We start from the raw sequence: 22,484 nt of genomic DNA, 5'->3' as shown, positions 1-22,484 counted from the left end.
GAGTTAACGCGGAGTGTACACCAAAAGCAAAAACCCAAAAATCTTTCCCCCAGTCGCTCTCCTCCTCCTCCTCCTTCACGCGGTATATCTCTCCCTTCTTTCCTCGAAGAAAAAAGAAACCCTACCTCCCAATATTTATTTACATTGGAACAAGAAGCCCGATAAACGAAAAGCAAAAGAGACGTCGATACAAAGTTCCAGAACCAAAGAAACCAAGAACATTCGAAGTTGCTAAAGCAGATGATGTTGAGATCGTGTTACAGACCGTTGGAGAGGTGTTTTGGTCGGGTAGCAGGTGGTGGTGGTGATGGATTGATGTGGCATGCGGATTTGAAACAACATGCTTCTGGTGATTATTCAATAGCGGTTGTCCAAGCCAATTCTAATTTAGAAGATCAAAGTCAGGTTTTTACGTCTCCGTCCGCTACTTATGTTGGTGTTTATGATGGTCATGGTGGTCCCGAAGCTTCCCGGTTTGTTAATAAACATATGTTTCCTTTCATGCATAGTGAGAATTCTCTCCCTCCCTCCGTCTTCCTGTTCAATTTTCTTTCTTAATTTTTTTTTATTAGGATGTTCTGCTATGTTGTTTTCTTTTAGTTAGGTGTTTTCTTATTTTAATGATCATGATCATGGTGACTCTCTTAAACCATGAATTTGTTTGTGGCTTTTTGCTTTCTTTAACTTTTAGTCTAGTGGTTAAGGACTCAAGGCTGAGGTCCATGTTCCATAGAAAAGAAAATAGAGTTTTTATTTAATGAATCATGTATTAGCTTGTTCTTTATTTTGTTCTAACTTTCCTTGTGTGTGCGAGTGCGGTAGGATGTATTGATGTCTTTTCTATTCAATAGAATGAAATTCGATGTGGGAGGTTTAGGTTTGCTTTTGTGGGATTAACTGTGTTAGTGGTAGGATGATAAGATGTAGAAAACTGAAGTTTAAAACCTGCATTAAACTGCTACAGATATCTGGTTTTATTGAATTGGAGCTTCCTTATTCTCATATTCCCCCAATTGAAATAGAAACTAGAGACTATGTGATAAAAATAACAATTTTGACAGCCGATGGTGTGGACTGAAACGACCTGTAGGCAACAGACTTCTGTCTCTCTATCATTTTCTGTCTAAGATGTTATCTTTGATTGCAGAATTTGCTAAAGAGCATGGGGGGTTATCAGCTGATGTCATAAAAAAGGCTTTTAATGCAACTGAAGAGGAATTTTGCCATTTAGTGAAGCGATCATTACCTTTGAAGCCGCAGATTGCTTCAGTTGGATCATGTTGTTTGGTTGGTGCAATTTCAAATGATGTGTTATATGTTGCAAATCTCGGGGATTCTAGGGCAGTTCTTGGCCGAAGAGTTGACGAGGATAAGAAAAAAACAGTAGTGGCAGAAAGGTTATCGACTGATCACAACGTTGCTGTTGAAGAGGTGAGAAAGGAGGTTGAGGCACTTCATCCTGATGATTCACATATTGTAGTCTATACTCGTGGAGTTTGGAGAATTAAGGGCATAATCCAGGTACAGTGGCTTCTTGTTGCTAGGCTTGTTTTCTTCTTCTTGTGTTTGCTTGTTAGTTATGAGAATTCAGCTTATTGAGCATTGTTTGTGTTGGGGAATAATACATTCATTGATTGAGGGGCGAATATGTTTCTTCCTCTCCTTTTCTTTGAATGTCTTGCCTGGTTTGTTTTGAGTTAGTTGGATAACCTTCATCTTAAAAACACCATTTGCAGTGTTTGACATAAAGTAATTGATCTGAGGATGGATCAATTCTAAAGGTATCCAATTTTATGTTTGGTTATCTTATCTTTATCTTTTGCTTTTGCTTTATGATAGGCATCTGTCTATGGTGGAAACACTATGGTTAAAGTTGGTCAGAGGGTTAGGTTCATGCTCTTCCAGGAATCTTATTCTATGTCTCCTGGTCTACCATTTCATGCAATCAAGTGAAACAGTATAGTCTTCCATGCATGAGATGTACATGAAAACCCCCGAGGCCTAACAAGAATGCTTATGTAATTACAGGGAGTCGATCCCCTCTCTGTTTTTTTTTTCCTTTTCCTTTTTGTTTTTTCCATTTAACTTTTCTAGACACTAGGAACATCATACTGTGATCTTCTGATTAATGAACTGAAACATTGTCTTCTGTTGTTACTCGACTCCCTGAAGTTGTGGAGCTGATCACTAACTTAACGCATGTGGTAGATGAGGGTGGATTAAACCTTTCCTGTTTCTTTTTTTCCTTTTCAGGTATCCAGATCCATTGGTGATGTGTATCTGAAGAAACCAGAGTTTAACAGGGACCCAATTTATCAGCAGTTTGGTAACCCTATTCCTTTGAAACGGCCAGTAATGACAGCAGAACCTTCCATTGTTTTTAGAAAGTTGAGGTCAGAAGACTTGTTCCTGATATTTGCTTCAGATGGTCTCTGGGAACAATTGACCGACGAAGCAGCTGTAGAGATTGTTTTCAAGAACCCTAGAGCTGTGAGTGCTGTCTTTGACTTGCATGTTTTGCGTACTTTTTGTTGCAACTCTCATCGATAGTTTCGATCTCAGTCCTAATTTATACCTTGAGAGGCAAGTTTTAGCTACAATGGGATCATTGGGAATGAAATAATTGAATTCCTTTTTCACACCACAAGACTGGTTGAGCCCATGAAAATGCAGTAGCGCTGTTAAATCTATGCCTAGCTTCCAGACGTACCCTATTTTTGTTGAACATGGACATACTTTTAGAAATAGGATATTCCAGACTTCTGAAATTTTAAGCAAATGCATTGACAAACAAACTAGATGTCATCAATGTTCAATTGTATGGAGTTATTTATGCCAGTCCAGATTTTGCTGTTTGCTTGACGATCCTATGGGCTGTTTGATACCTGCAGGGGATTGCCAAGAGATTGGTTAGAGCTGCTATTCAGGAAGCTGCAAAGAAAAGAGAGATGAGATATAATGACATTAAGAAAATTGAAAAGGGAATACGAAGGCATTTTCATGATGACATCACTGTGATTGTAATTTACCTTGATCATCAAAAAGGTTCTTCCAATGGTAGATTAAAGAACAATGCCATTGGCTGCACCAGCGCTCCAGTCGACATTTTCTCCCGTGATGCAGATCAAGCGGAGGCGGACATGCTTCAAACAATTTCTTGAACAAAGAAAAAGAAAAAACCCTCTGAAGGGTCAACACTGACGTCTTGATTTCTTCAAGGTAAATTGAGATGGGTATAGTATGCATATGGATGATGCACATAAGGAATTCAAAGTAGAAAATACATTTATGTGGATAAGGTTTTCAATGGATAGCGGGTTCTGGGTATATACTCTTGCAAGTGAAGATCTAACTATACTTTCTTTCGTTCTATTACGGATTGGATAACTTCTCAGAGATTGTAGCACTGATTTTGTGCCTTTTTGTGTTCCAAATTTTAGAAATTACAAGTCTTGATTGATTGATCCTTGTCCCATTACGAAGTTTGTTCAAGGTATTTTGACAGTTTTATGTGGTAACTTGCACCACTTAACAGCTTTTTTTAAAAAAAGAAAGAAATGTATGTAGAAGAACAGATCTCATCAGCAGAAGACTCCTCTAAGCAAAGTAACAGTCAAAGTTAATGTTCTCTTTAAAGTCCTTGAAAATGAGCAATGAAACTTAATCGGCATGCATGTGCACTTCATGTACCAGCATGTGAGAGCTATCCACCATGAGCAAGCAACTCGTGTGGTGACTTTCAGTGGCCTGACATTATAGTTCGCCATTGAATTGGATTCCTTGTGGCGAGAGCTTCTCGTTGAGAGGGCGCGTGTGCCGTTGGGAAGCATTTGGCAGCCCATCTTTCTTTTTCTCCTCCCTCTTTTCTCTCTCATCTCTGTAAAATTCACGCTATTCTGCCATTAATAGAAAGTGTTTTTCCCATTTTAATTTTGTTTCAAATTTTATCATCAGATCTCTATCTTTTTGCTTTTGAATTGATTTTATTTTTTAATTTTTTCCTTAATCATTTGTTTTGATTTAGCTTTTATATTAAATCTTATCCTTATTTTTGTTATTGCTCTTTATTTCATATCATTTTCTTACTTGATTTTTTTTATTTCATTTATTTTTTTATTGTTTTTTTTGTTTGATATCATTTTCTTAGTTGTTTTTTTATTTCATTTCTCATTTGAATTTATTTTTTTTATTTTGATATTTATTTTTATGATTGTTATTTATTTTATTTTAAATTATTTTGTTTTTAATATATTTTTTTTAATTTCATCACTCAATATTTAGTTGATTGAGATTTTAGCTTTGTGATTTTTTTGAGTCTGTCTTTTATGAAATAATCCCAACCTTTTAACTGAGGTCAAGAGTTCGGAAGATTAGCCCAAGTTAAACTTTGGTATTTTTTTAGGTTCTTTTATTAAAATTGATTTTTTTAAAATTTTATATTTCAACATTTTATTAATTGGGGTTTGACTTCGTGATCTTTTTTATATTTTCTATGAGATTATCCCAGTTTCATGCAAGGTTATTTTTCCGTTGTTTTATTTTAATTGATTTTTTTTTAATTTTTTTTTTTAATATTGAGTTGATTTGAAAATTGAGTTTTAGAGTTTTATTTAATTTGGTTTTTTACGGGGTTATCCTGATCTCACAATTAGATCAAAGATTTGGCAAGCTAACTCGGATAGACTCGGGTCAGGATTTTTTGTTCTTTTTAAAAATTATTTTTTTCTAATTTCACCTTTTAACATTTGATTTATTGAGAATTGAGTTTCAGATTTTTTTTTATTTTTTTATATGGGATTATCACGTTCTCTTTTATTTTTTTCTTTGTTACTAGATAAAATCATGAAAATCTTTTAAGAATATTGAGAGAATATATTTTCATAATATTGACAAGTATTTATTTTTTTAGTTAATCATTGTTATTTTTTTTATTTAACCTGGTTTACAATTTATTTATTGTCACTGTTTTTTTTAATTATTTTATTAAAATAATCAAGCTAACCCAATTGAATCAGTGAATAAATCTTGATTTTTTCTTGTTTCTTTAAAAATCCTTGTCACCTAACCATCAATTTTTTTAGAACATTGATTAGAATTTAACTTGGCCGGTGACATAGCCAACATCAATCTACTTCATTGTTATTCATGTTACCAAGAAAGACAAGCTCTCTCTCTCTCTCTCTCTGTGGGCTGGTTACTTTTTTTCTAGTGTGCCTATGGCAAATACAATATCTATATATTAAAAAACCCGGCCCAGTCGAAATCCATTTTTTTATATATATTTTATGCTTTATGCATAGACAAGCACAGTAGGAAAGGAAATATGGTTTTGACAACCACTCTGTTTTTGGCACTGTGGCCATTGTTTAAGCCAGCCATTACGCAAGTTGTTTGAAGTGGAATTGGATCCTCCAAGATCTTGCTCCTCGTAGGGATGACTGTAAGCACTTCTCATTGATAAGACACGTCACATAATTTCCAAGATGGTCACAGTTGAACGAGTTCCACTGGGAGTAAAAGGGTGATGACAGGCACTTGCAAGTTTTTCGTCGTGAACAAGGTTTCCATGATCGTTCTTGAGGAAAGAACAGTACAAACTACAGAGGACCACTGAAACACACTGTTGGCATTCATGTTTCTGAATTAGGATAACTGTGCTTCACAAAACCAACAAATGGAATTTAAACGCCACATCATCGTGACCTGTAGGCATAGCTTTTCATCAATTCAGCATTTATATATAGTTATACTTTTTGTTACACCTGCTATATACACGCTGCACACACATCTAGCTACTTTCAGTATATATCCCAGAAGCCAGAACTTTCTGAAATCACGCATCATCAGCTAATAAATGGCCAATTAGCAGCTCTCCTGGCCAGACCGTTCACTCTTCTTTCTTTACCACATAGTTCGATGCTCAAGAACCTAACAACATTACATGGAAAATCACATCTTATCAATGAAAATTTTGTCAAAATAAATAACACCAACTCAGGGAAAGGGTAAGACAGGTGTAGGCCAAAAAATGCTTTGACAAGGAGATTCAGAACTAAGTTCAACTAACAAAAGAATACATATAGTATATGTGGCCCATAAGAACAAAACAACGGCAGATATCCCAATTCCGTATTTTCAGAGGGACTATTTTCTTCTTGAGTAAATATAATAAAAAAAAATGCCATCTTCCTGTATATTAAGAGCATCAAATTATTAATCACAATGATGAGAAGTTGCGGAGAAAATTTTCGTTTTCACAACCACCAAATGTTAATGACACAAAATGGTTAATATTTGATAGATGTATACATACCTTGAAGTCAGTAACTCCGCCTTCCCCTTCTTTTCATGTCTTGTCCGGATCCATGCTCAGCCCTCCAAATGGATGTGTTCATGAGTACTTGCATATCTTCAACCTCCAAGAGACATTGGGAAGCTTTTACAAGATCATCCATATCAACCATATCTCCATGCCTAACCAAAACATGAGACAAATAAGAAGAGGATTGCCTATGACCACTTAGTTAAACGTTCTGATAACCTGCACTTTTCCTCCCTAGAAATATGTGGATCAAGCTCGTGAAGACTGCTTATGAACATGATTGCATCATCCCGATGGTTATGTTTACAGTATCCATCCACAACTGAGTTATATGTATTTTGGTTCGGTTTACAGCCATGCTTGATCATGTATCGCACAACATCAATAGCGTCCTCAAACATTGAATCAGCTGCATAACTTGCAACAAAAGTATTATAAGTGATTACATCTGGAACAAGCCCAGATTCCCTCATTTCTGAGAATATCCGTGAAGCCTCTTTCATCCTCCCATTTCGACAATATGCAAAAATTACGGTGTTGTAAGAAATTATATCTGGTTTTATTCCCTTTGCTAGGATTTCTTTCAAAACTTCTTCTGATCTCTCAAAATTCTCTGATCGGCTGTGCATATACATCAAACTATTGTAAGTTGCCAAGCTAGGAGTGAATCCACTCTCATTCATGAAGTTCAAGATCTCATTTGTTTTGGTAAACATCTGCCTCCTGCCATATATAGAAATCATGGCATTCAGAGTACTCAAGTCAGGTGAAAAACCTTTTCTCTTCAACTCCAGGAATGCAACCTCAGCTTCTACCAGTAGGTCACATTTACTATTAACTAAAACAAGGGTCTTCAAGAGTACGGCATTGGGTTCAATTACACCAGAGCATATCTCCTCCGCAAGAGCAAGCATCCGCCCAATCTCCTTGCCATTGGCATAAGCATGAAGCAAAGAACAGTATGTCAGCTCATTGGGCTTGCACCGACCATCTTTCATTTCAGCGAGTATTTTCTCTGACTGTTCCCAGAGCCCTCCTCGAGCTAATGCTGCCAAAACAGCATTATAGGTGGAAAGATCAGGTGTAATCCCAGCTTCCAGCATTCTCTTGTATATATCCATGGCTTGGTCAAATGATCCACACCGGCTGTACGCGCTGATTAGGGTGTTGTAAGTGTCCCTCTCAGGTACAAAGCCAGCCCTCTTCATCTCCTTGAAAACTCCAGACACTTCTGAGTCCATCCCATTTTGCCCAAACACTGCTAAAAGGGTATTCCAAGTAACAATATCCGGTACGCAACAGGAATTTTTGATCTCCTCAAAAACCTTCATCATTTCTGCAAACTTTCCCCTGTTACCATGCATCTTAATCAAGGCATTGAAAGTACAAATATTAGGTTTGCAACCTGCTGCTCTCATTTCAGCAAAAACCCTCATTGCAGACTCGTCCTTACCAGCCCTCACAAATCCCGACAAAAGTGTAGTGTAAGTAAAAACATCCAGGTTAATCCCACCGTCAACCATCTGGTTTTTAAGCTCCACTGCTTCTTTCAACAGACCATCTCTTGCATAGGCAGATATCAAGGAATTGTAAGTCACAATGCTTGGTGAACATCCATTAACCTCCATTTCTCTTAATACCTCCATGGCCTCCTTAGTCCGCCTTGACTTCCCATAAACATCCAATAACGCATTATAAGTGACCTTGTCAGGCACAAAACCCATCGATTTCATATCCTTGAAAACCGCAGCAGCTTCTTCATGCAAAGATCCTCGTCTACAACAAGTTATAAGCGTATTATATGTATACTCATCTGGCAAAACTCCAGCATTCTTCATTCCCTCAAACAGACCTTTAATCTTATTCCAAGGCATGCCCATTTTCCCGTACACATTCAAAATCACATTATAAGTAATCAAAGTTGGTTTGCACCCTTCTTCCTCCATCTTCTTAAACACCATCACAGCTTCCCTATACCTTCCATTACTAACACAAGCAGTGATTAAAGATGTATAAGCATAAACATCAAGTCCAAACCCATCTTTATGCAAATCATTCAACAAAGACGCTGCCACTGAAACTTTTCCTTCTTTACCAAGCATGCTAATAATCACAGCCACAGCTGAATTACTCAAAACAGATCCACAATCATTCCTATTCTTAAACCACACAAACACACTCATAGCCAGGTCACGTTTTTTATAAAACCCTAAACCCTTAATAACACCCAAAACATCATTACTTAACCCCTCCTTGCCACCGCTACTTAAACTCAACTCTTCTTTATGGTAATCAAGTAAAAGACTCAAGATCTTATCTAATTCACTGCTTTCAAAAGATGGGTCATTTAAGGAATCTAGAACTCGCTGACCTTGAAGGGAGAGGCGATGGTGGGTCCAGGGTTTGCCACGGTTGCTGTCACGGGCCTTGCCAATTCGGGTTCGGGCTCTTGGGATGGGAAATGGGTCAGGTTGGGTTTGTGAGGTGATGGGTTTGGAAGGATCAGAGCTTTGCTTAAAAAGGAAGCCCTGCATAAGCGGTGTGCCATGCTGAGATGGTGGTGAAGTGGGCGTTGTTGGTTTTAGCTGTTGATGGTGGAGGTGAGTTTGGATAGGGAGTGAGGGTTTTGTTGGAGGTGGGTTTGAGAGGAGAAGAGGCAGAGATAGTTTCTCTGTCATTTTTAGAGTGAGAGGGGGTTGGGTGAGTTTCAAGGATTATAAGTTGGTTTTTTTCGTTGAGTTTGTGTGGTGTTTCGACTTGATGGCAAGATTTTTTTGTGCGGTCTTTTGAGTTTTGACTGGAGGAGCATGTTGAGATACTCAAGGCGATTGCCTCTCTCAATGTAGTGGAGGTTTGCAAGGTAGCAGACAAGAATATCTCCCAAAAAGCTAGCTTGCCATGTCAGCAAGAGTTGACTATCTGATTTGGAGGAGAGAAAAAATTAGCAAAGAGCAGAATCACTCTAAGAACACTTATCCTAATCTTATAAATTTGAACAAAGAAATTTTCAATTCATATCTCAACACGGGCACTCATGTTCTCGAATTTCAGAAATTTTGAAGATTCTAAACCTAAACATCACGATGGGAATTTCTCTAAGCTGTTCGGACTCGAGATTCAGAGGAAAGCATTTCACGCATGGACTACCAAACAGAAGTTTGAGTTCAAGTCTCTCCTCCAATCTTGTGCGATATATATATATATATATATATATATATATATATATATATATATAACATTAAAACGTGTGGAAAAAACATGGTAGATTTACGGTAAATATGGACTTATTGCATTATAGAAAACATAGTAACCATAGACTGTTTGCGGTTTGTATTGTGGACGATAATATAGCGTATGTGAGTAATGTTATCTTTGCTATGTTTAGTCAAAAATTATTGCTACTTATTATACTATGGACAATATTATAGTCATAGACTATTTGTACTGTAAACGATACTATAGCACTTGTAAAGTGCGTTGTCTTTGTTGTATTTAGTTAAAGATTTTTATAGAGGTGTTGTCTTTTTTGTTTTGTACCAAAAGTTATCGGGGCTAGCCTGACAATAAAACTCAATACTATTAGGTCTGACTTGAAAACCACACCCAAATCGCTTCAAAAGATTTCAATAACGTTGGGTCTTGTTATCCAGTAGAACCCAATAGCGTTTAATCCAGGTATTTCTAATTTTATTTTTTTTTCTCTTCAGATTTTTTTTCTTTCTTCCTACCGAAAGCAGGCATGGGAGTAGTAAGAAAGAGTGCCTGCTATGACTATGGCTGGAAATCAAACTATTCCCTTTCAATTCAGGCCGGTTCATTCATTAGAAAAACCGATTCTTGACCTCCTTCGACTTCATTCATGTCAACCGAATCAAAGAAGCTTTTAGAGAAGGGGCGGGGGCTAATCTTCCCTTTTCTGTTAGGTGGAAAGAAAAAGACAGATGAAGGAGAAGCGGCTTAGCCAACGAGAGGAGGGAGCTTTCTAAGTAACCCAGCCACGATGAGCCGCGTACCAAACCTTTTCTTACCATTCACTTAAAAAACTTATCTAAGCACTTGATTGAGGAGAGGTAGGGGGGGAAAAGGCATTAGACTATGTTTGACGATAAAGAGGAAATTTGATTCCTACCCCCAGCGGGATCCAAATAGCAGAACCCAAAATAGCTTTGTGTCTAACCTCAGCTGAACCCATTAATGCTTTGTGTCTAACCTCAGCTGAACCCATTAATATCAGGTCTTGCCTCAACATTACCAATCAGTGTTGGGTCTTGCTCCCAATAAAACCTCGTAGCTTTGGGTCCAGACCTAATAGAGTTAGATCCTAATTTATAAGAGTTGGATCCTCCTTCAGCAGGATCCAAAATAGTTTTGGGTTTAGCTGTACAACAGAACCCAATAGCTTTAGGTATGGCCTCAGCTGGACCAATCAGTGTTAGATCCTGCCCCCAGCAGGACCCATCAGCGTCGAGTCTTGCCTAGCATTACCAATCATCGTCGAATCTTGCCATAGCATTACCAATAGCCAAAATAGCTTTGGGCTCAGCTGCACAACAAGACCCATTAGCTTTGGGTTTGGCCTGAGCAAGACTCATCAGCGTCGAGTCTTGCCCAGCATTACCAATCAGCGCAGGGTCCTCCCTCCAGCAGGACCCCATAGCTTTGAGTTTGGACCTATTAGAGTAGGGTTCTGCCCCTTCAAGACCCAAAATAGCTTTGGGTCCGGCTGCCTAGCAGAACTCAATAGTGTTGGGTCCAGCTCTCTACTATGACCCAATAGCGTTGGGTTCAACCTCAGCTGGACCCAATTGGGTGCTACCAACATGACCCGACACTTTAAATTTTTTTTCTATTATGTTTTTTTTCATATAGTAAAGAGAAAATAAATTGATGAGAGTTTTTTTTTTTATAGTGTACAAAAGTTGAGTGATGATAAAAAAAAATTTTCATTTGAGGTTGGGTTGAATTTTCTAATTAAAACATGTTTTTTTTTTTGCTTTTTGCTTTAAAAAAATTGAGAATATTTTATTTTTTTAATTCAAATTAATATTTTTATTATTTTTATATTATTTTGATGTGATGATATAAAATATCAATTTTAATTTCTTCTTTTATTAATTTTTTTTTTCATACGATAAAATGAAAATAAATTGATGAAATTTTCTATATATTTTACAAAAATGAGGTGATGATAATTTTTTTTATTTATTGGGTTGAATTTCCAATTTAAAACATGTTTATTTTAACATTTCAAAAATATTTTTTAAAAAAATTTTATTTTTTTATTTTTTTATTTAGTTCAAATTAATTTTTTTTTCTTATAAATTTTTTTCTTTTCTCTTATGTAATTTTTTTTTTCATACGATAAAAAGAAAATAAATTGATAATACCTTTTTTATATTGTACAAAAATTAGATGATGATAATTTTTTTTCTTTTAAAATTATATTGAATTTTCTTGTTTATCTTTTTGTATTTCAAAAATACTAGCACATTAACCATGGTGACAAATGTAGTACATGCATAATTTATTTTAATAAAAAATAAAGAGCTCTAAGGAGGAAATCCCGAGTCCAGAGGACTTGCAAGAGACGCTTGATAATTCGAGGTAAGTTCTTCAGCTTGTAGATAAGAACTACCTAAATGAATAACAGGAGCCAGTTTTACGCATGCAACGAAAATATATAGCCACAACCACAGCTGCTGCACCCATGATTCAACCTAAATTAAGATTCATCAACAGAAGCACAAACTGCAGACAGCAATATCATCTTGAAAATCCTACTATTTAGGGGATCCATAAGCAAAATCCTTAACAAGGCTAGTTCTGTAAGCAAGTACTAAATTGAACTAAAAACAGAAATTGCCGACAGCAGCAGGCGTAATTTTGGCTATTATCATCAACAAAAAAGATAGCCCTGCCACAGGAAGGAAAGATGACCCACGAAGACTGGAGTTCATCCCCTTGAACTTCATTTGAGGAAGTGAGGACTAATCAACCCAGCAATCTCAAGAAATCCGACCTGGTCTCTACCAGGAAATATCTTCTTCAACTTCTCGTCGCAAATTATGTTCTTCTTGTTACTAGGGTCCTAAAAACGTTGCAGCAAGTCCAGTCAGCTCCAAATTTTTGATATAGTCGTATATGCATGCATTATAGATATTCTATGCAATGGCTCAGAAGCAGCTAGAAGAAGAGACACCAAGTCATGTTTTTCTTTCAACCAAATTATTCATCCGGAAGTTAACCATTATAGTGAAGGGCAATAGCTGCTTGGAAATAACATGCCAACAACCATTCCCCGTGCTGGCATCATGATTTTATCACCACTGCCTGGCATTTTGACATTAGTAAAATCTAGTGACTTCTAATTCAGCCACATACATAACATGCTGCGTGTGGCTGAATCAACAAAGTACTACATCCCACATTCATGTACTATAGACTTGAAATTATTCGGAGTCATTTCTCAAACTTGACGCTATCTACAAAATCATGTCTCAACCCAAATTCATGCAATAAAATCCGTCCCTAACATGAGAGATGCCCTGTCCATACATCATTGTATTCAACAATAATCATCAGGCCATGTGAGTAACTCAACTCAACATGAGATAAAACCTCACTAAGATAATACTCAACTCGAGATATAACAGCAGATAAGCCTAGTCAGCATAGAAAGAGATTTCAACAACAAGTAGATCCAAAAACACGTGACATGTAAGATCAACAAAAACACTCAAGCAATCACGCTATGTCCCCGTCTTTTTTCAAACCAAGACACCCTATAAAAAATAAAAGGCCAATCTAAACATTCAATGTATCCGAGTCTACTCGGATATAGCACACTCAACAAAACATCATGGATCCTGAAAATCATAGATGAGGCATAAAAGATAGCAAACAAACAATACCCAATAGCATCATCCAAAACCACAAACGAAACAAAGCACAAAACATTTTAGAACTGAAATACGGTAATCGCATAACCCACGCTTCGTTCATAGCAACCCATAACGGAACTGGAACATTTCCCTGACACCGCCACAACCTTATCCACAAACATGACACATCTCCTGCTAATTAATTAAATAATAAACAATATAAAACCCATGAACAAACACAGCCCACATTTTACAGTCTCAACACAACCTTATCCAAACATTTAATTAAAAATTAACCACGAAAAATAATACGAACCGAAAATTTTAAATAAAAATGCCGAATTTTAATCAAAATATACCTGAAGATTGCGCTCCTTTATATGGGCCCAGATAAGCTTGAGAACCTGGGTGCGAGAGACCTCAGGAGCACCAACAAAGTCTGCCATTTCAGGTGAGACTCGCCTCGGCTTCATTATGCCGCTGGGAGCGCGGTTTCCAGTCGACGCCGTAGCGCAGGTAACAACAGTACGCCCCATGCGCAGGTTAACAGGACGCGCAGCCAGAATCCTGAGAGGAGGAGAGGACGTATGAAATGGAGGCTTGAGAAGCGGCACCGTTTCGGTGGATAGGAAAGGAAAGCAAGTCCTTGAAGAAATTTCCATTTGAAAAAGAAAAATTGGAGATGCTTAGGTTTCCGAGAGAGGAGAGGGCTTTGAGTTATCTTGATTTTTTTTCTTCTTCTTTTTCAGCTTCTAATTTTGGTGTTTTGATAGAATATGAAGGGAGATAAGGGTTTGTGTGTGTGTGTGAGTGAGTGAGTGAGTGAGTGGGAGACAGAATTTGGCTGATCCCGCCTTATTCATGACGTAGACAGTGTTTATTTCTTACGTCGAAAAAATTTAAATTGTTTTTTAAATTAATTGTTTTTGTCTTTAAATTATTTTAAAATAATAAGGTCGAAAATACATTTCAAAAAATATAAAAAAATCAATTAAAATAAGAAATATTAAAAAAAAATAATTATAATTTCAAATATTCATTACTTTATTTTTTAACTTTTTCAGGATTGTTAAAATGACTTACATACCCTCCATTAGGCAGGTACTGTAGGGGATCTCATGTGATTTTTGTTGGGTTAAGAGTGTCCAAGTGTGATGACATGACAGACATCCTCAAGAAATCTGGGCCGTAGGATGGAGTTGGGCTGGGCATATAAATCCAGTTCGGCTCATAAGAATTTGAAAAAGAAGAAAGCCCATAAATGCAAGTTGGGCTTACGTAACAGACAAGTTGACAAGAAGCTGAGGACTTTTTCTATTTTCTCTTGGGGTATTTTTCAAGGCAAAGATAGAGATGTTGATGGACACCTCGGACCCAATATCACTGTATATCCATAAGCTTACCCAAATACAAATAACCCTAACTGACCTAATATGACTACAAGCCAAGACTTGGACTTGGAGGCTTCTTGGTGGCCCAACAGCCCCAAGACATGCGCTCATGATTCAGGCTTAGGGCCCATACCCTGGATGAGGTGGCCTTGGGGTTCTCCGATGGTCTATTATGTTCTCTGACCGGTGAAAGCCAACCGGGATCATGTATCGAGTCACGTTTTAGCCAAATTGATCATAATTAAAACACGCAGTACAGATTAAGTTGCTGTTGAAACACATTATTATAAAGCTAGCCTTCGATTAATTAAGTAAGAGGTAGGAAGGAGGTCAATTTAAACACAAGGAAAGGAAACAAATGGGCCAACAAGAGGAGGATAGCACGTTACCATCATTCATCTAGCAGGAAATTCTCGTTAAAGTAAACCCGGCCCCTCCACACACTCCCTTTTACTCTACTCTGGGCTACATGGACTTCGGAGCTACCATTTGTGCGAGCAGGAACCGTGCCTGGCATGGCAATGTTTCAATCCAGACCAAGACATTCAAGATATGATATTCTCGCCGTGTAAAATGCGAGGAGAATTTTATGTTGTTACTCAACCGAAGCGTACTCGCAAGAAAAACTGGGGTTAATTTGCTGTCAATGGAGTTATCGAGGAGGTTGAGAGGGCAAATCCTCGACAGGCTTTGTGATGGCATTTCGATGCATGCGGACAAGGTTTCGACGAGGGGTTGAAGAAGAAGCCATTACTTTTGGAAGAGCTAGCAATATCAACTTCATGAGAGTTTTCATGGAATGCCCTGTCAGTCGCTGCTTTTTTTGCCTTGAAAATAATTAACCACCTAAATTACTGCTCTCGCAACTGTAGAATTAATCTTCACTTTTGCGTAGGACTTCTTTTCTTCTTGACGTGTAAACTAGTCGTATCTAAATTTAAAGATTCATTAAAACTCTACGTAACGTACCCCTCGCAGTCACTTAATTTTGAATTTATAAATATATCACCAAGAAAACAAACAATATTGCAAACCCTAACTATATATTAAACCGATTCCTTTATATTAGATATAGTAATTAAGATTTCTATTATATCTTATCCTTTTAATTATATCTTTCAATCATTCTCACCCAATATACATATCAATAAAATTTCATCTCAATTCACCTGTACTTAAAAAAAAATAGAGGCCTGAAATATGTTGGAATACATATAATTAATAGGGATGGTTTTCTTCCATTTTACTACAGTCAAGAAGGAAGGCAGGGGAGGGAGATAATAAGATTGCAACATGTTTTTATTAAAAAAATTTGATTTTTTTTCAAATTCTTTTTTTGTTTATGAATTGTTTTGATGTGTTAATGTCAAAAAAAAAATTAAAAATTAAAAATATATTATTTTAATGTATTTTCAAATGAAAAACACTTTAAAAATCAACCGTCATTACAATGCCAAACACTACATCGATTTCAATCTTATCCGGCCTAGTTTAACATTGTAGTCCAATCGCGCTTTTAAAAGTTTTTGAATTTTTTTTAGTTTTAAATTTGTTTTCTTTATATTTTAGGATCGTTTCAATATGTTGATATCAAAAATAAATTTTAAAATATAAAAAAATATTATTTTAATATATTTTAAAACTTTACTTTAAAAACCAATTATTATTACAATAAGAATCATGTGTTGAAGAAAAATTTCATTGCTCCACCAAACCTACATGTGCAGCAAGAGTAGTTTTTTTTTTTTTTTTTTTTCTTATCTCCAGGTAAAAAACAGTGCATGCCCACGCGCTACCGTGGCTACGGAACGCCACTGCTCTCCTACCATCAATCTCCAAACAAAAAAGAAAGAATAGGGAAATGGATTGTTATGATTAAACGTTTGTTATGAAGAAAAAACTACAAACCTGCAAGGACTTGTGCGATGGTGATTGGTCAATGAAAATAGGGCCCATAATTAAGCCATTAATTAGTAATCATAATGTGGGCGAGTTCTGTGGGATCTTATGAAAATGAACTTCTTCCTTGATCATGTTACAGAAAAAAGATAATCAAACAAAAGGATTGGGATACCAACAAAGATCATCTTCCAATTTTATTTTATTTTTATATAAATTTGTATAGCACACAAAACTTAAAATAATTGACAAATTGATATATGACAAAAAAAAGTTCAGCGAAGTAACATAGTTTATCATGTTGCGTTTTGAAATACTGATATTTATTAAATATCACGCTTCTGAAACACGATACGGTTAAATTATATTATTTATGGCTCAACGAGTTGACCGGTTCTGAAAATAACAAGAAAAATCTTAAAACTGCTAAAATCGAGAGTTTTCGTCAAGATATTTTATATCTAAATATCTGAATGTCTTTGTAATGACACAATAGCTAATATAGCGGAAACGACCTCCAGAAGCTCCTATAAACATTTGAGTGCGATCCAACTGCTAGATCAAAAGTTATAGTTTTTTTGAGTTGTTATTCTGGTTTGACGTGATCAAACCTCCTCTTTAGCCTAGACCTATTCTACTAGTCTATAAATACATCTGCTACGCTATCTATGTAATTTGTTTGGAGCAAATCCACATTTAGTTATGGTAGACTCACATCTGACTGTTCAGAATCACTCACTACTGTGTGAACAATAAGTTTTGAGATTTTAATTGGTATCTATTTTTGAGTTTATAAGTTGAACAAAGATAATTTTAACTCATAAAATATATTTAGAAAAAATATTTTATAAAATTATAGTTTTTATATAAAATTGCCGATCGATTACTAGTTAATACAACTACATCTAACCGGTCAACATGTTAACCGGTCAACATGTTAAGGTAGGAGATTGAAGTTTAACATGTCATGCTTGGTCATATTGTGTTGTATCATTAATTTTTTTTAAAACGTTGTTATTTTATGAAATTTTTATTGTTATTATGCTAATTTAAAAAAGAATTTTTTTTCCCTCCAAACTCTTAACCAATTTGGGCGACACACGTGAACCAAGTTTAATGATCCATCTCACTCAACAGGCTTTTAGGACAAACCCAAAAAAGGGCGTTGTTCTGCGAGGCCTGGTTTCAGCGACGTTGCTGGAAATCATTACAAGTTCAGCTCTCGTAATCATCAGTTTATCTGTATGATTTGCATCTCTAAGTCCACTTATAAGTGTTCATTGTTCATATTCTTCGACAAGGTGGAATAATTTTATTTTTATTCTTTTCATTATAGAGTATTATCATGTAAGTTTATATACTGATCGAAATTAATTTTTTTTAATTAACTCTGACAGCACATCTTTTATACTGACTTGATGAATTCAGAAAAAATAATATCAATCTTTTTTAAAAATACCATTCACTAGATTTGAATCGAGAAATCAAATAAAGAAAACGTGCCTCCTTAAGAACCACACCAAACTCTTAACATTACAGATTGTCGAAGATTATTTTGCATTCAAGTTGATTCGAGGGCAGCTATCACGGCGAGACAGCACAGCATGGGCCACCACAAAACAGGCGGCGCACCTACATAGCATCTACAGTCGGTGGACTACAGACAAAACTTCAGCGTAAAATATACAACTGCCAGTGCCAGTGCAGTGGCGATGCTATGATTAAGGACCAGCACATATGAAGGAAGGCAGGGTCCGCTAATCATAATCCTCCCCTGTTGCTTCTTTAGTAAGAAGGACTGTCATTATGCTGTGCATTATTCTTGCCTGGAGAAGGTAAGTGTTCGCTAGCTTGGCTCAATGGGGTAAGAAGGCACAAGAAAAAATAAGATGGAGGTTTTGTTGCATCTTGATCTGATTAAATCTTGAAGGATCAAAGAGAAGTCTTCAAAATTTCTATTTTAACAAAGAGAGAAGCTTGCTAAAAAATAATCTACTTTAATAACATGATCCAAAATCAATGTGACTGGTATTGTTCAGACCTTTCTTCTAAAGAAAGTTGAGAGATTTTGTCTTTTACGACGGTGACTTTTAATTTTTTAGTGTTTTTAAAATATATTTTATTTGAAAATATATTAAATTAATAGTTTTTTTTAGTATTTTTTAATGTTTTTACGTGCTGCTATAAAATAAATAAAAAAATAATGTATTTTAAATAAAAATTAATTTTTTCAAAAACTTTGTACCACAGTATTGGTGTAATTTTTTTTTTAATTTTTGAGTAGAGAGATGAGGGAGAAAAACCACTGGATTTCGATAATAAAAAAAAGTTTGGGTTAATAATGATTCCAGCTATTAAAAATATTGTTCTTGGTGCCTATAACTTTCATTAAATAAATAAAAAAGTTAACTTTCACATTGTTTCACCTTATAATTGCATGAAAATGTATATTTGATTCTTGGAAGTTTCTGAATTTTGAGTTGATTCTTTGTTTTTGAATTAATTTATAATTATTTAAAGATATAAAGAGATTTATGTAGACGTTTAGATTGTTTTTCAGTAAAATAAAAAATGCATTTTTGGATTGAAAAAAACCCTACCCTTTTTTTCAACAAACCTTAGATTGCCGAATACTAGAGATGCAAGCAATGTCTCGTCTGTGTTGGTTGACAAACAAATTTGGCTGGGTGGACGAAAGAAATTAAATTGCCGAAACTTTGATAAACTTCGATATTAATCCTATCATTCTCAGATTTGAAATGACAGAGATTAATTAATCAGTGAGAATCTAAAATAAAGGGATATTATGTCACATTCGAGTCATCCCAGCCCCCTCCCCTTCTAAAACCAGTGATTGACAAATACATCACCGTTTTAAGGACAAAATAAAATCATTCCAACAAACAACCATATTGATGATCAAGATTTTTTTAATCATATATTAAAGGCCCACTCTACCATCCTGTCTTTCACCCCTCCCTCTAAGAGGGCACCCCACCCTAAGCTAATGAAAGCCCAAAATCATCATTAACACTAACACAAAACCAAGGCGCTAAACAACAACCCAAAAAAAAAAGCCACCAAGCTGGCCATCAACGTGTCACCCAGATCTCATATCCAAATCACATGCATGTTGGTCCCACACATCAAACTCCGTAATCCGACGCCTCAGATCTGTTTGGTACCCAATTGGGCCCACTGATCCCTCTCAAAATTCCGAACCTTCCTAGCACTCTCTATTTATCATCCTCCCTTCCATTCTCAACTTCCTCACTGGTCAGAATTCCAAGCCTCTACACACAAAATAGCCCGGGGAGAGAGAGACTCGGAACTAGACAAAAATGGTGCGTAGAAACGCTGTGATCTTTCTTTCTTTGATCTGCATTGTTATTGCTGGTGTTAGTGGTCAAGCACCAGCAACATCACCAACAGCAACACCAGCACCACCTACGGCAACAACACCAACTACTTCTCCTCCACCGGCAACCTCCACTCCTCCACCAGTCTCAGCCCCACCTCCAGTCACCCAATCCCCACCTCCAGCTACACCTCCTCCGGTCTCAGCCCCACCACCAGCCTCCCCTCCTCCCGCCACACCACCCCCAGCAACACCTCCTCCCGCCACACCACCACCAGCAACACCTCCTCCCGCCACACCACCACCAGCAACCCCTCCTCCAGCTGTTCCTCCACCAGCTCCCTTGGCTGCTCCGCCAGCTCTTGTTCCAGCTCCAGCTCCCAGCAAGTCTAAGCTGAAGGCTCCAGCTCCATCTCCCTTGGCATCGAGTCCTCCAGCTCCACCAACCGGTGCTCCTGCTCCAAGTTTGGGTGCTGCTTCTCCTGGACCCGTAGGAACCGATTTGGTAAGTCCTTTGATCCCCTTTTATGTTCTCATTTTTTTTGTTTGAAATACTCATCTGTAAATTTGTTTTACCGTTTGGATTTAACAAATATGAATACTCATTTATTAAAAAGAAAAAGAAAAAGAAAACAGACCAGTCATATTAATTTATCTATGATTTTAATATCAGATCTACCTCGCTCATCTCTTGCATTTAAATGAATATCGCGTTGTTATTTTTTTTCAAAACCTGGTTGGTGTCCTTGTAGTACGGAGTAGTTAATTTAGTTAGGAACCGGCGTAATGTAGAGAAAATATAGTATTGTTTGCTGTTGTAAGCTGGAGTATCGTTTGTGTTTTGTGGTGTCCCAAAGCGGGCTCAACGGTCTCTGGCTTGGGTTCTCTACGTCTGTTAGCTAGGGCTGTTATCTGGTGTGGATATAACTAGATTAAGCTCAAGAGTTGTGAACCAATCAGTAGTTTACAGGCCTGATTTGAAAGTCAGTGTTTGACCTGATTTGATCGGCCTTGATGTAACAACGTGGAGGAATCAACGCTATTTAATCAAAGGTAAATCTTCTCCCTTTTTAGGGAAAACTTAAAAGAGCAAGTGTCGTTGCAATAACTCAGTCGGGTGGTTTCACGTGATTGCTGACAAAATGAAATAAAAGCCATAATTTAAGCCAAGGAAACGAGGAGTTTTTTGAAGGGTCACTGAAGTCTCTGTGTGGACGGGGAGCACGAGACACAGAATCCCAAGGACTGCCTGCACTGTCCTTGGAGGGAGGACCACCCCTCCTCTGCTCTATTGCAGGGTTATACGTCCTAAAACATAAATTAAATTGATCTTAGTGCCTTCATTTAAGGGGGTTAGAAATTCGAGTCTCGTAAAATCTCTGGGCTCAAGATAACTGCCCCAAGGCCTGATCTGGGTTACATTTAATGGGCCTCAAATGATTTATATTTGGGCCTTGAAGTTTAGTGGGTCCAAGTTAACTGCTAAATTAGGTTTGAATATGCGAGTGTTGGTTCCCCCGCTTTCTTAATTGCATTGCTAGAGGTGCCTTTCAAGCCCATAAATGTTGCGTTTTGATGTTTTAATTTGACATGTGATTTGTTGCAAAACTTGTGGTGTGGCAGAGCGGAGCGGAGAAGATGTGGTCATTGCAGAAGATGGTCGTGAGCTTGGCCCTCGGATCAGCTTTCTGGTTGCTGCTCTAGACAAGTCATCTCTTTGTCTCAGTTCTTCGTCTCCCTCCTATTATTATTATTTTTATTTCCAGCGGTCGTCTACATATATTATTTTGCTGCCATTTTAGCCCCTGCACGGTGATGAGCCGTTTAATCGCCTGTGCTGAGCTACATGTTATACATTCGGTTGGATTCTTTGGGTAGATTTTTTGGGGGAAGCTTTTGCATCGGAGGGGAGTTATTTGTATCTGGGATCGTTGGTAGTCACCTCCTTCACTCATTTAAATTTCCCTGATTAGTATTCGCCTATTCATTTATATTTCATTCCCTTCTTCTTTACACGTGCGATTCCGATATAAGCACTAGCTTCCGGCTCCTAAAACGGGTCCTTCCGAGGCCCGTCTCATTACCAATACCAAGCTCTCAAACGAACGCACACTCTCATTTTAATAGTGTTTGGAATTGATATTAAAAATGAATTTAAAAAAATAAAAAAATATATTATTTTAATATATTTCTGAATTAAAGATAACCGTTCTTCTCCGGCACCATCCTTGAAATAAAACGTTTCGAACAGGGCTGTCAACTGCCAGCCTCTGTCAAGGTTGTGGAATCATTGCATTTGCTTCGACTCTGAAGGATCCTACCCTATCCTGCCAGTGCTTTTAAGAGTATCAATCACTAGCACCCATTAAACGACAAGGTGATAGGCTAACTACATTATTACGTTGTTATAAATATAAAAATACAGATCTAAACAAATTTGATTTCCAGTCTTGTCAATTTGGTGAAGATGCCGTGTGTTGGCAATCCATTATTACGTTCAATTCACTTCTTCAGCATGGTTTGGAAGTACAAGACTAGCTATCAAATTAAAAGCCGAGAGGGTTTTTCATGGTTTAGAAATGCAATGTTTATTTTGTTATGAATTACTGTGGATAGATTCTGTAATGTTTTTT

General features: G+C 36.9%; 4 protein-coding genes across 5 annotated transcripts; 2 read left to right on the top strand and 2 right to left on the bottom strand.

The window, feature by feature from the left end:
* On the top strand, positions 1-3,464 carry LOC133696875 (probable protein phosphatase 2C 63). The gene is made up of 4 exons (XM_062119169.1): positions 1-508; positions 1,148-1,521; positions 2,254-2,490; positions 2,892-3,464. The coding sequence occupies exons 1-4, from the start codon at positions 241-243 to the stop codon at positions 3,159-3,161; spliced, it is 1,149 nt and encodes a 382-aa protein (XP_061975153.1). The 5' UTR covers positions 1-240; the 3' UTR covers positions 3,162-3,464.
* Positions 3,465-5,604: 2,140 nt separating this feature from the next.
* On the bottom strand, positions 5,605-9,161 carry LOC133696868 (pentatricopeptide repeat-containing protein At5g02860-like). Its single transcript, XM_062119158.1, has 2 exons — positions 6,314-9,161; positions 5,605-5,928 (listed from the first exon to the last, which is right to left on the bottom strand). Exon 1 carries the CDS (start codon positions 8,998-9,000, stop codon positions 6,511-6,513), a length of 2,490 nt encoding a protein of 829 aa, XP_061975142.1. The 5' UTR covers positions 9,001-9,161; the 3' UTR covers positions 5,605-5,928; positions 6,314-6,510.
* Positions 9,162-12,085: 2,924 nt separating this feature from the next.
* On the bottom strand, positions 12,086-14,035 carry LOC133689324 (protein TRI1-like). 2 transcript variants are annotated; one of them, XM_062109144.1, is made up of 2 exons: positions 13,563-14,031; positions 12,086-12,410 (listed from the first exon to the last, which is right to left on the bottom strand). In XM_062109144.1, the coding sequence occupies exons 1-2, from the start codon at positions 13,863-13,865 to the stop codon at positions 12,291-12,293; spliced, it is 423 nt and encodes a 140-aa protein (XP_061965128.1). In that variant the 5' UTR covers positions 13,866-14,031; the 3' UTR covers positions 12,086-12,290. The 2 variants fall into 2 exon arrangements, with proteins under 2 accessions (XP_061965128.1, XP_061965135.1); XM_062109151.1 differs by lacking the exon at positions 12,086-12,410 and adding an exon at positions 12,529-12,867 and having other exon boundaries at positions 13,563-14,035.
* Positions 14,036-19,743: 5,708 nt separating this feature from the next.
* On the top strand, positions 19,744-21,864 carry LOC133671185 (classical arabinogalactan protein 9-like). Its single transcript, XM_062091848.1, has 2 exons — positions 19,744-20,356; positions 21,475-21,864. Exons 1-2 carry the CDS (start codon positions 19,835-19,837, stop codon positions 21,553-21,555), a joined length of 603 nt encoding a protein of 200 aa, XP_061947832.1. The 5' UTR covers positions 19,744-19,834; the 3' UTR covers positions 21,556-21,864.
* Positions 21,865-22,484: the final 620 nt, after the last annotated feature.

Source organism: Populus nigra, chromosome 1 (assembly GCF_951802175.1).
Source record: "Populus nigra chromosome 1, ddPopNigr1.1, whole genome shotgun sequence".
Lineage (NCBI taxonomy): Eukaryota > Viridiplantae > Streptophyta > Magnoliopsida > Malpighiales > Salicaceae > Populus > Populus nigra.
Note: the sequence above shows the minus strand (reverse complement) of the source record. Positions and strands in the feature narration are given on the sequence as shown.

Coding starts and splice junctions, on each gene's coding strand:
- LOC133696875 (XM_062119169.1), top strand. CDS start 241: ATGATGTTGAGATCGTGTTACAGACCGTTGGAGAGGTGTTTTGGTCGG. Junction 509..1,147: donor TATGTTTCCTTTCATGCATA/GTGAGAATTCTC, acceptor CTTTGATTGCAG/AATTTGCTAAAGAGCATGGG. Junction 1,522..2,253: donor GAATTAAGGGCATAATCCAG/GTACAGTGGCTT, acceptor TTTCCTTTTCAG/GTATCCAGATCCATTGGTGA.
- LOC133696868 (XM_062119158.1), bottom strand. CDS start 9,000: ATGACAGAGAAACTATCTCTGCCTCTTCTCCTCTCAAACCCACCTCCA.
- LOC133689324 (XM_062109144.1), bottom strand. CDS start 13,865: ATGGAAATTTCTTCAAGGACTTGCTTTCCTTTCCTATCCACCGAAACG. Junction 12,411..13,562: donor TAAAGGAGCGCAATCTTCAG/GTATATTTTGAT, acceptor CAACGTTTTTAG/GACCCTAGTAACAAGAAGAA.
- LOC133671185 (XM_062091848.1), top strand. CDS start 19,835: ATGGTGCGTAGAAACGCTGTGATCTTTCTTTCTTTGATCTGCATTGTT. Junction 20,357..21,474: donor GACCCGTAGGAACCGATTTG/GTAAGTCCTTTG, acceptor GTGGTGTGGCAG/AGCGGAGCGGAGAAGATGTG.